This window comes from Petromyzon marinus, unplaced genomic scaffold (assembly GCF_048934315.1).
Source record: "Petromyzon marinus isolate PM22_M1 ecotype Great Lakes invasive population unplaced genomic scaffold, UKy_Petmar_22M1.pri1.0 PM_G_Scaffold_64, whole genome shotgun sequence".
NCBI classification, from domain to species: domain Eukaryota; kingdom Metazoa; phylum Chordata; class Hyperoartia; order Petromyzontiformes; family Petromyzontidae; genus Petromyzon; species Petromyzon marinus.
Genome location: NW_027423018.1, coordinates 973379 through 986252, shown reverse-complemented (window position 1 = coordinate 986252; position 12874 = coordinate 973379). Strand labels below are relative to the sequence as shown.

The following is a 12874-nucleotide window of genomic DNA, read 5'->3' as shown; positions in this document are numbered from 1 at the left end:
AAAGGAGACATGATGGTTCAATGAGCCACTCTGTCTACAGGAAAGCTACCCATACAGATGCTTACTTGAAACCGGATTCCCACCACCATCCATCCCAGAAGAACTGCCTCATCAAGACTCTATACCATAGAGCCCAATGCATTTCCGACCAGGAACACATTACCAGTGAACTCAAGCACGTACACCAGGCTCTCAGGGCTAATGGCTACTCCGACTACACAATCCGCAAAGCCATCACTCCAGTCATGAAGAAGGATCCTCTTGTGGAGCCACTCAAAACCATCACCTTACCCTACATTTCAGGGGTCACTAAAAAGATCTCCAAAATCCTGAATAAACACAAGATCCAGGTCCGATTCAACACAGTACACAAAATCCGTGATTTAGTTCCATCTGTAAAAGATGCTCTTCCAGACATACAGTACCCGGGCGTTTACAAACTAAAGTGCCTCTGTGGTAGTAGCTACATTGGAGAAACCAAAAGACATATCTCGGACCGCATCCGCGAACATAAAGCAGACTTGAAACACGGTAAGACGAACTCCTCTGCCGTGGCAGATCACTGTTACAATTCAGTGGGCTCACATGACATTGACTTCTCCAAGACGGAGGTTCTTTGCAAACCAACTGGCTACCATGAGAGATTCGTTCATGAGGCCATTCACATATACAAGCACAGAGACAATTTCAACCGAGAAGATGGATTCAGGCTTAGTAACCACTGGAAAGATGTGTTAAATCATTTCTGTTCTTAATTAATTGTAATTTTACGATGACCTTCAGACCGCAGCTCTTTCGCCAGCATTGCCTCTTAATACCTCTCACACCACGGTTAATGGTATGGTTTACAACATGGAGTATACTAGGGCTTCGCAGCTGTCTCTCTCCCCCTCCTCTGTTCCGACCATGGACGAACTCGTCCGTCTGAACGGGGCCCGTAGCTATCCGTGGTACGGAAATTTGAGGGTAAGAATCCACCCATTTTTTCGCCATATAGCATTGTGATATATAACGACTTATGGTTGGTAGCTTAGCTGATTGGAGAATATAGAGTTTATTGATAACATGAAGATAATTTATATTTTAGTTTTTATTGGTTCACTATATAGTACTGTGAATAGCTCAGATGTGTAGTCATTTCTGTGACCAGTCACTAGCAAATCACCCAGTTATTTCAATGCTAAATTCGCCTAGTTATTTCAATGCTAAATTCTCCTGTTTGATTTGTACTAAGTGCCTCGGTGAATGTGTATGCTCTGACTTCAACGTAACTATTTCTGTAGCAGTTACAAGCGAATCACTCAGCCATTTCAATGCTAAATTCTATGCTAATCCCATTGTCAAGGGGTGCCTCTGCGGATGTGTATGCCTTAACTTAGCTATTTCAATGCTAAATTCTATGCTAATTCCTTTTAACAATGGGTGCCTCTGCGGATGTGTATGCTTTAACTTTTAACATAGCTATTTCTGTGACCAGTCACAAGCTAATCATTCAGCCATTTCAATGCTAAATTTTATGCTAATTCCTTCGTCAAGGCTCTTTGTTCCTCTCACACAGCTTAAAAGCCGTGATCTGAACGTGGCTCTCTCACTCCAGCACTGTCCTACCAGACAGTCTCGCCCCCTTCACCTGATGAAGGCCGCTTGTGTTGTGGCCGAAACGTCATGAGAATATTATTGTGTTATTTTATCAATTTATTATTTTATTCTCATTCTACGTGACTTTACCGAAAGAACCAAAGAAGATGAATCATTGCAGTCACGAAAGCTTTAAATCGAAAAATCTACAGAACTTGGTCGATGTCACAGGAAGTTATTTGAAACGCCACTCCCCTCTTCTGTATCAAACATGCAATCACTGCAATTGTGTAGAGCTGGTCAAGGTTATTTTCGTTTATACCTATCTTCTCCATATATATAAAAGGCAAAGTTGTGATTGTGTGTGTCTGTTCAAAATGTTTAGCGTACTTCCCGACATGCAACAAACTGGAAATTTGCCATGTGGGTACTTTCCAGACTGTACACCGTGCAAACATTATAAAAATACACTTTTTTTCTGGGGGGTGGGGGGGAGCTCAATAATGCACTTATTTTTTGTACGGCAAGTGAGCTGTGACGTCAAATCTGTCACGTGACCCGTAGTGTAGCGGTTAGCGTTACGCTGCGCTATGAACCCGGCGACCCAAGTTCGATTCCTGCTCACCGCCACCGCCGGTGACGATTATTTTAACCGGTCCTGGGCCTCCCCTAGGTCGACTCAGCCTCAAACGACTAACTGCTGTGGTGTGTGAACATCGCTACTGGGGAGACAAAGACGGCCGGGCGTGGTGGATCCAAGTCCCGGGCGAAGCCGGGTAGTAACAGCTAGCGCAACATATAACTAAATAATCTTTGTGTTTTTTTAGCCCATGCTAAGCTTGCGTAGTTTACTCTGGGCAGATTGGTTTTAAACTCGTGCCCGTGTACTTTGTTTTTCTAGTTTACCCTTCAGAACAATGTGGCAGTATAAGTGAATGTTGTGAAGAACAGGATTCACAAGGAGGCATGTGGCTGCTGGAGTGTTCAATAATCCATTGGATTCATTTTTATGTTACCATTAAAGCTGTTGCCCTGGTACTGGACATGCGATAGACATTGCCATTAAGTTGGTGGCGTTTTAGATTTTGATCAGCTTTGAAGATTTTCCCAACGTCAAGTGCATGTGGCCCATAGGCGGGTACTCGGTTGTTCGGGGTGTATCAAGGCTGGGCATTATAACACTTCAGTGTAAAACCTTGCATTGCGAGCATAATTCGTTCCGGGAACGTGTTTGTAATCCAAAGCGCTCGTACATCAAAGCACTCGTCTATCAGTTGTGTGATCACGTGACTCACGGCAGTACAAAGTGTGTCTACACGTACACTGCTCGTATTGCAAGACCTCGCTCGTTTATCAAGTTAATATTTATTTACAATTTTAGCTCGTCTTGCAAAACACTTGCAGACCAAGTTACTCGCAATCCAAGGTTTTACTTTTATATTTAGATTTACCAGGGTGTGTGTCTGTTGGATCAGAAGTAGGTGCCAACTTTCACTGGCATATTTGAGGTGGACATTGCACGTTGCGTTTTTATATTTTGTAGGGTTGAGAAACCTTGACTGCATTATGTGGTGTCTGGATACTAAGCGGAGAAGCTTAGAGGATGTCAGAAAAGCCGATATTTACGATTGAAAATATCACTTATTATAAAGTAACCCTTTTAATTTGGTACGATTGAGCCTGAACAGGAAAATGTATCTTTGTCCCGAGTACATTGTGCGTACGCACAGATATTAGTTTCCGAAGAGGTAAGTCTCGCCACTTTATCAAGGGAGCTTCAGGGACACGGTGCGGTTTGATTTTATCGCCAAATTTCCGTAAACGCTTCGAAGAGTATTTTCCTCACTCCAAACATCAACGCTACAAGGAGCATCTGCGAGCATTGCCGCACACAGAAGCACACGGAGGCAATTTGCAAGCAACACACGAGCAATCAAGCGCCCGGCAGCCAACAGCCACCGACGTGAACGGCGACGACACGAACGGCGACATTGGCGACATCCTCGTCGGCACTTGGGAGGCACCGGGGACCAAGCAACCAACACGCCGCCGCCGCTGTGACACGCACGGCCGACCCGCGCCCCCCACGCCTGCAGCGCCACGTCACAGAACACTCGGCGCAGCACGCCGCATCCGCTGCACCGCAACCGCCAAGTGCCGCTTGGCAGAGGCCATCGGATAACCCGCGTCCAGCCGCAGGCACCGGGGGGACACGGCGCTGACAGACCGGCAAAGTACCGGCATCGCCGCGAAGAAGCCGGGAACGACAAAAGCCCGCATTCACCGCGAACGGGACTTGGAAATAAACCGAACGGAACGCGTGCCGATGCGTTTGGGGCTTAAAATCGCTCCGTTGGTGAGAATTTACCTCGACGCTCGTACGTTTAGACTGCCTTGCTAAAGTTTTGTTTGCAAACGAGGCTTTTTACATTGCAGATGCCAGACACAACGCATTTCGCATCGGTTTATAAGCGGCGATCTTTTTCATTTTAAAGGTTTGTAAGGCCCCGTCGCCCACTTCAATTGTCCCAATTTTAAGCCCCAAACCAAAAAGGGTCGCCGGAGAGCGAGAGGTGCGGTGGCACGGACAACGCGGGGGGGTCCATTTGTGCCGAGCGTGACTGCTGTTGGCGCAGGAAAGAAGGCGCCGGCCTTTCTGTTGCATCCTCCTCGCGATGGGTCGTCAGCCGCCGCCCGACTCTGGGCAACTTTGTGTTCCCGTCGAAGCGTAGACTGGGTAAGAAACGAGCGGGCATCGCAGGCGGCAACCACGGATACTCGCTGACGCCGCACCTCGGAACAATTTGTCGCGTGCATCTGTACACCTCCAATAAAAAAAATTTCTTCTTCTTGCGATGAGCGTTTCTTTACGCGCTGTATTTTGTATGGTGCTCGTTATTTATGTTGCGCCGTGTGAAATCTGCATTTTAAAAATACCGCCGATTGTTTTTATCGACAGACGCAGCGCGCCGCCTTGTGGAATGTGCCCGGAATTTCTTAATGTGTTGGTAGTGTGAATGTTCTGGGTGCAGAATGATTTTTTTGGATTGTCATATTTTGTGCAGCAGTGAGCGCTTATGTTTCCCGTGGGTGAATTTGGTGATCGTTTTTTTGTTTGTTTTCAGAGGACAATGCAGTGATGCCAGCGAAGCAAACGTCTCTCCTTGGCGACCATCCCAAAGCACACGCTTGCGGTGGTGGCGACTGTGGAGGTAATCCCCTTGTTGCGAATGCTATAATTTCGGTTTCCTTCAGCTTGCTGTCAGATTGAAAGAACCTGCTGCCTGTTGAGAACATTTCTTATTTGGAATTAGTGTTAAGGTGCATCCTAAAAACCTTTTTTTGCGGTTAACAATTGCAACGTACGAGTTGCTTTGTGTTTTAAAGAGACGATATTTCCAACAGTTATCAGATGTATTGGGTATTTAAAACAAGCTATGCTGAATAAGAGCTCTAGCTTGGTGGGCCTCAACCTAAAATAAAAACTAGTTTAGTCTATTCCCTAGGCAACTGAGTCTTCTGGACCAATGTTTTCCAGTGTCTCCAAGGGGTAGAGTGGTGAATCCTGGGTTACCTGATCTTATAGGAAAGGGCACACGTGTGTGTAAGATGATGGCTGTGGTAAATCTGTTTTTCAGAGAAGTTTAGAGAGTTTCAGCTAGTTCACGATGCGTTTCCCCCTCTTGTGTGTTTGCGTCACAGGCCACCAGCAGCCACCGCCACCGGGCCTCGACTACGGACCTGGCGGCGACGGCATGGGCATGGGCGGTGGGGGAGGAATGGGCATGGGAGGAATGGGCATGGGCAACCTGGGTGGGCCCCAGGGCCAGCACGTGCAGGCCATGATGAACCAGCAGGCCGGCAACAAGGTCCTCATGGTGTACGGCTTGGATGCCGAACGCTTCAACTGCGACCGCGTGTTTAACATCCTCTGCCTCTTCGGCGACGTGGAGAAGGTGCCTTCGCTGGGTGTTGCGCGCGCCTGCTTTGAAATGAGTCCCCGTTTTTTTCCTTCCAAAGGTTCAACCGCGGTGCAACGCGTACGCACGCGTGTGGTGCACGTCGTGCGCTCATCGTGTTATATAAAGTGGGAGATTCACACGACCAAATTTGTTCACCGGTTGACAACATACACATTTGCTCTTTTTTCTTTACAAAAATGTACCCAATGCGAAGTGTTCTTTGTGCATGTTTTCTAATGGCCCCTCAGCCAACACTTCACATTTCAACGATGCGTTACAACGAAACTTGTAGATATTTTCGTACAAGATTGCGCGATGCTGAACCGTGTTACGGGTTGTTATTCTTGTAGGTTAAGTTCCTGAAGAGCAAGCCGGGAGCCGCCATGGTCGAGATGGGAGATCAGTACGCCGTGCACAGGGCGGTTTTTCACCTCAATATGTCTCAGATCTTTGGAAATAAAATCAACCTCTGGTGAGCCGTTTTGTTCCCGTGTTAAAATGGTAAATGTAACTCGTCATATCCTGTTAATGTAATTGGATACTGCTTTCCCTTTAGAGAAGACAACTTTAGTAAATATTTAGTGCAAGTGGCTAAATTTTAGGACGGTGAAAAAGAGAGCTGATAAATACCGTGAACGAAACACTTGTCACAGCTCACGAGGACCCCGATGACTTGCTGTCCAGAGCCTTTTTTGAAGTGGCGAAACGTGAAATTTGGATTCTAGATTTGAAGCTTTACGGAGAGGGCCTTTATTGAAATAGCGAACGTGAAATTTGGATTCTAGATTTGAAGCTCTACGGGGAGGGTTTTCACCTATCTGTTAGAGCAGGGGTCGGGAACCTTTTTGACTAAGAGAGCCATGAAAGCAAAAAATTTGGAAATTTATTTCAGTGAGAGCCATATAATATATTTTAAAAGTGAATTCAACTAAATGTCAGTATAATAAGCCTCTGAATTTATTCTTTTAAATAATGTTGTTATAACACTCACCATTAATGCGACTTCTGGTGCTGCATGGATTTGCTGATGTCTTTGTAGTCGGGTTGGTACTTGGTGAGGTTAAGCTTCATGCAAGCGTTGAGGCTTTCATCCGTTAAACGTGATCGTAGGTTGGACTTGATGTTTTTAAGATGTGAGAATGACTGCTCACATGCATACGTAGATCCAAACATGGTCAATACAGCAATACTCACACGCTGCAGTGTGTGGTATGTGACAGGAAGCGCGTTCCAAGTTTTGAGAATCAGCTGGTCTTCGGGTTGGAGTTTTTTCATTTCTGTCCACATGTGCTTGCTCGCCAACTCCGCTTTCTGTCGTGTGATTCTTTCCAAATCTTCATTCAGTGACTTGAACTTATTCACCCACATGTCTGAGGCCTTCAGGTCAGCCACTTCTGCTTCAAAATCTCTGACGGAGACACCAGGGATGTAATTCAGGTCGGCTGTGTTCAGTGAACACTCGTTTGGATGGGTGATGAACTTAAAAAGACGAGTGTGCTCACGAAATTCTCCAAAGCGTGCTTTGAAGGACTGTAGGAGACTGGATGTGCAGCCAGCTAGCTGGTGGAGATCAAGGTTTTGAATGGGCTCACTTGCTGTGCATGCATCTTTAAATTGGCTCAGTTTTTCAAAATGTAGTAAACGACCTGTTTCAAGATCCGTGATGAAAAGCTCCAGCTTGTTTTCAAAAGCAAATACAGCTTGTTGAAGGGATAACACTGTATTTCCAATGCCTTGCATTTTCACGTTGAGCTGGTTCAGATGTTCAGTCAGATCTACGAGATAGTAAAACTTGAGGAGCCACTCGGTGTCGGCTAGCTCAGGATGCCCGACGCCTTTCATTTCAAGGAAAGTCCGGATTTCGTTCAGGCAAGCCGCAAAACGGCTAAGCACCTTCCCTCTTGACAACCAACGCACATTGCTGTGCAAAAGCAGACCAGGATAGTTATTTACAACTTCATCCAGCAGTGTTTTAAACTGGCGATCATTTAAGGCTCGGGCAACAATAAAGTTGATCACACGAATGACCAGCGACATCACTTCGCCAAACTGCCTGTCACACATCTGAGCACAAAGTGCCTCCTGGTGTATAATGCAATGGAAACTTAGGATGGGTCTATTTTCATGTTCACGGAGAAGCGCCACAAATCCTTTGTTTTTCCCCACCATACACGGAGCACCATCAGTACACACTGAGAGAAGTTTATCCATAGGTAGATTTTTTTCTTGAGCAAACTCCATGAAAGACTTGAATAAATCCTCACCTCTTGTGGACCCTTTTAATGGCAGAACAGCAAGACTTTCTTCACGCAGTGTGTCACCAACAGCATATCTTGCAATCACGCTGAACTGCGACAAATGGCTCACGTCTGTTGACTCATCCAAAGCCAGAGAAAAGAACGGCGCTGCATTTATGTCCTTCACTTGCGTTTCCTCCACTTTGTTTGCCATCACGATGGTACGATCATGAACAGTTCTTGCCGACAGAGGCATGTCTTGTATCCGTTTGATTATCTTGTCTTTGTTCGGAAGATCATCAAAAAGTTCATTGGCTACATCCAGCATGAACGTTTTAGCATACTCGCCATCTGTGAATGGTTTTCCGTTCCTCACTATTGCTAAAGAACCAGCAAAGCTAGCCGAATTATAGTCACCTTGCCGGGTCCATACGCGGAGTTGCTGCTGGCTAGCTTGCACCCTGCTCAGAAGCTCTTGGCACGCTTTCTTTCTGCTGTCTCCCGCAGGGTATTTTGATGCAAAGGTAGCGTGGCGCGTGTCGAAGTGCCGCTTTACATTCGACCGTTTCAACGATGTAATTTTGTCATTGCAAATTAGACACACCGCAGAACCCGCTCTCTCCACAAAGGCGAATTCTTCGGTCCATTCGTCCTGAAATGTACGATACTCGTCGTCTTTTTTTCTTTTCGCCATCTTCTTCGTCGAAGGGTTAGCTTTGAGCTAATGACCGAGCAGACGCAGTCTCAGACTGATTCAAAAGGGGGCGTTTACCTGTTTTACCCAGCAACGGCAAACGTAGGCCAGTATCATCCAATTAAAATAATGGACAATTGCTCCTGCAGCCCTGAACAGGACATGCGCAGTGAAAAATCGATGGATGGATTAAAACAAGTGAGAATATTTTGTTTTATCTGCGAGCCATATGCAATCATCAAAAGAGCCACATCTGGCTCGCGAGCCATAGGTTCCCGACCCCTGTGTTAGAGCTTTCAACAGACAACGGGACAAGAAGTCAAAGCTCATCGAGACGCTGACCTTCCTCAAAAGATGCCGCGACAACAAGCTTAAAGGACTCGACCTGGGCTTTGCTGTCTTCACTCCAACGCTGTCCTCTGGACAGCCCGGTCCCTTCACCTGATGAAGGCCACTTGTGTTGTGGCCGAAACGTCGTGATTTTTTGTTATTTTATTTTTACCTACGTGACTTTACCGAATAGAACCAAAGAGCACTTGAAATTTGGAACATGATAAAATAAATAAAAACAGTTTCTTCGCGCTATTCCCTCCCTTCCGCCCTCGTCTCGGCAGCGCGTCGAGGCAGCGGTCGATTGCGCCGGGCCAGGCGTTCGAGCTGCCGGACGGCACCGACAGCTACAGGGACTACGCAGGTTCTCGCAACCACCGCTACGCCGACAGCGAGAAGGCGGCGAAGAACCGCAACCAGCGTCCCACCGCGGTGCTGCACTTCTTCAACGCGCCCACGGACATCACGGCCGAGATGTTCGCGCAGGTCCGTGCCCCCGCCGCCCCTTCAGCCTGCTGCCAGCAGCGCAGAAGGGGAGCGCGTTCGGTTTCTTTAAAAGTTTTCCCAGGTGAAGCTTTTATAAATATTCAAGTCCAAAGTTTGCACGTGAAACAATCGTGGGTTTTTAAGATGAGCCTATTGATGTTGTGGAGTTTGTGGTGGCCCATGACACGTTTCCTGTGACGGGACAAATGTAAAATGGTGTAATGTAGTTTCCTTTCAGCGGTTAAAACATAAGATGTATAAATAATGCAATCGATGTTCCAAAGGGACTTTTTTGTTACAGACTAGACAACACCTCGCGTTAATTTGTCCTGTTTAATACATTACGATTCATATTCATTTGTATTCGAAAGGTTTACATTTCAGTCTTTGGACATTGTTTCTGCAAATGGTTGCATTCCCCCTGAGTCTATGCTTGGTGTTCACAATAATCTGAGCACTTTGAAAGACTGCTCCAAAGCTGGCGAATGTAAATTTAAAAATGGACAACGGGATTTGTGCCTGCAATTAAAATGACATCTCCCGAATGCTTTACCGGTGCACGTTAACTGTTACCAACTATAACGTGAACGCCGCCCGTTCTGTCCCCGCAGCTGTGCGACGAAATGTCGATTGCGAGGCCCCGCTCTTTCAAAGTGTTTTCTGGAAAAAGTAAGTCCCGCAAAGTATGTTTATTATTTATCTTACGTGTCATGGCACAGAATAAATCGTGTACTGTATTCTCCATGCAATCGTCGCTTGATTTACAGCACGACACCAGATGATCTGCAACGTGTGCTATGAGGCCATGCTCAAGAAACCCTGTGAAAAATTCTCTCCCGAGAGCAGTCCTTGCTATTCACTCGTGCCCAAGCTGACTGAAGCGTGTTAGCGTAGCCAAGGCATCGGACTGAAGCCTTCCTGCTGCAGAAATTCACCGACGACTGACACCACCCTTTAAACACGGCTTCTTTAGGTAAAGTCACGTAGAAGGGAAACAACAAAATAATAAATATATACAAACACAGACAATTTCAACCGAGAAGATGGATTCTGGCTTAGCAATCATTGGAAGGATTTGATAAACCATTTCGGGTCTTAATTGATTGTTCACGCTTACGGTGGCTTTCAGACCGCATCCATTATTTTCGTCTCCCCCCTCCTCTTTTCAGAACATAGATGGACTCGTCCATCTGAACAACTGCCAAATCGCTCTCCGTGGTGCTAACGTTAAAAATAACCGCCACTTTTTTAAAATGTTCTTGCTGTGGTTTTCACACCTGATGATGATTGCTTGTGTTGCAGTCGAAACGTCGTGAGAATTTTATTGTTTTATATTTTTATTATTTTATTGTTTCCCTTCTAACGTGGTGGTGACTTTACCGAAAGAACCAAGGATATGAATCCCTGCAGTCACGAAAGCTTTAAATCAAAATGGCGAAGGGTGTTGCGTTTTACACGACCCAAATTACTCTATGAGCGACGGTCCGTCCACGTGTCCAGCCGATAGGAGCGTGTCCGGCCTGATGGAGTGGGAGACCAAGAACGATGCCATGGAGGCTCTGGCGTGCATTAACCATCACCCCCTGAAGAACGCAAGTAAGTTGTGGGGTGTTGGCCATTTGTGTTGGTGCGATGACATTGAAGCGGTGCTGCATTATCGGCAAATCTTTGGTCGTACGCTCTGTTGAGCACCTAATGTTCAGATTTGGGGGGGGCGCTTGTTATTACCATAGCACCATCTGTGTACACTGGCTGCCTAGCAGCCTTGGGTGAAATTGCAGGAAGCGAAAGCAGTTGTAGATTGTTGTATTATATATTAACAGGTTGTTATTTATGGGCGATTTGGATTTCGTTGTTGTTGTTTGCATATACAGAATGGAATTGAAAGTTGACATAGCCAAGCACTTTCACTTATCACAACTCAACGTTATCTTAGCTCCCTGAACGATTTTGTTAACATCAACAAAGACCCTCCTAAGAATCGCTTCATTGTTTTAAGTTTTTGTGTGCTCCAGTGAAGACGTCATGTGGCTCCCCTGTTTTTATTTTCTCAGATGTTCCATACCTCTACACCCTCAAACTGTGCTTCTCCACTGCCCAGCCTTCATAGAAGACAACTCAACATGTTTCATGCCATATTGAACGTCGGTGTCAACATCATTGTCACTTTGTGTAATATTTGTGAATGTCCCATCACTCTTGTTGAAAGTTAACCGTGGGTATAGGTCGAAAGTGCAATTTGACGCGTTTACATTTTAGTTGTCATTTTTTGGAGGATTAATTTAGATTTCTATATTGACTGCACCGAAAGATTTTAAAGGTCGCAGTGGAAATGAAGAATGTTGAAATTAAAATAATTATGATTAGTCTCCTTAACCTGCCGAGTTTGTCTGCCGTGTGCATTGCTATTTTGTCCATGAGCCCCAAACCAGATTTCACTTGGCAGTCCTCGGGTGCCGTAACTTTAGCGGCTCCAATTAATTTACAATTTGGGGGGGTTCTCAACTTGCTCATAGCCAAAGTTTTTGCTCCCACCACGAGTGATGCTCCTTTCTTGCTGTAGCCCATGGCACTAATATTGCCCATTTAATTTCATAACGGAGAGCTCTGAAATAAATGCCAAAGAGACCCTTTTGGGGGGGGGCTGGTAAAAATATACCCCGACTCATTGAAAATCCCATTGAAAAACATGGGTTGGCATTCTGTACAGTGCGTGTATTTAGCAGGTTAATACGCTTGCAAATATAAACCCCAAGAGAAAATAGAACCGTGTTTGAAAATAAAAGCATGGAGAGATGCATGTTTGACATCGAACTGGAATCGATTGAACATGAGCGTGGAGACATGAAGGAAGTTGGGCATAGGGTAGGTGAGTGACTGAGTGAATGAGTGACTGAGTGTGTGGGTGGCTAGGTGAGTGACTGTGTGTGTGGCTAGGTGAGTGACTGAGTGTGTGGGTGGCTAGGTGAGTGACTGTGTGTGTGGCTAGGTGAGTGACTGAGTGTGTGGGTGGCTAGGTGAGTGACTGTGTGTGGCTAGGTGAGTGACTGAGTGAATGAGTGACTGTCTATGTGGGTGGCTAGGTGAGTGACTGCGTGAATGAGTGACTGTGTGGGTGGCTAGGTGAGTGTCTGGGTGGCTAGGTGAGTGACTGAATGACTAAGTGTCTGTATGGATGGCTAGGTGAGTGAATGAGTGACTGAGTGTGTGGGTGGCTAGGTGAGTGACTGAGTGTGTGGGTGGCTAGGTGAGTGACTGAGTGAATGAGTGACTGTGTGTGTGGCTAGGTGAGTGAGTGACTGAGTGTGTGGGTGGCTAGGTGAGTGACTGTGTGTGTGGCTAGGTGAGTGACTGAGTGTGTGGGTGGCTAGGTGAGTGACTGTGTGGCTAGGTGAGTGAATGAGTGACTGTCTATGTGGGTGGCTAGGTGAGTGACTGCGTGAATGAGTGACTGAGTGTGTGGGTGGCTAGGTGACTGAGTGTGTGGGTGGCTAGGTGAGTGAATGAGTGACTGTGTGGGTGGCTAGGTGAGTGACTGAGTGACTGAGTGTGTGGGTGGCTAGGTGAGTGAGTGAATGAGGGACTGT

General features: G+C 46.2%; 1 protein-coding gene across 7 annotated transcripts in view; it reads left to right on the top strand.

Moving 5' to 3' along the window:
- LOC142919854 (heterogeneous nuclear ribonucleoprotein L-like) overlaps positions 1 to 12087 on the top strand; it is a 29164-nt gene extending 17077 nt beyond the window's left edge. For 6 of the 7 annotated variants that reach the window (XM_076062522.1, XM_076062523.1, XM_076062520.1 and 3 more), the window contains 7 exons: positions 4704 to 4790; positions 5281 to 5534; positions 5891 to 6012; positions 9086 to 9287; positions 9899 to 9956; positions 10788 to 10883; positions 11342 to 12087. In XM_076062522.1, coding sequence (XP_075918637.1) covers positions 4704 to 4790; positions 5281 to 5534; positions 5891 to 6012; positions 9086 to 9287; positions 9899 to 9956; positions 10788 to 10883; positions 11342 to 11397 — 875 coding nt within the window. In that variant the 3' untranslated portion in view covers positions 11398 to 12087. Of the gene's footprint in view, positions 1 to 4703; positions 4791 to 5280; positions 5535 to 5890; positions 6013 to 9085; positions 9288 to 9898; positions 9957 to 10787; positions 10884 to 11341 lie in introns of those variants that run through there. The other variant, XM_076062525.1, reaches the window with a different exon arrangement.
- The last annotated feature ends 787 nt before the right edge of the window (positions 12088 to 12874 follow it).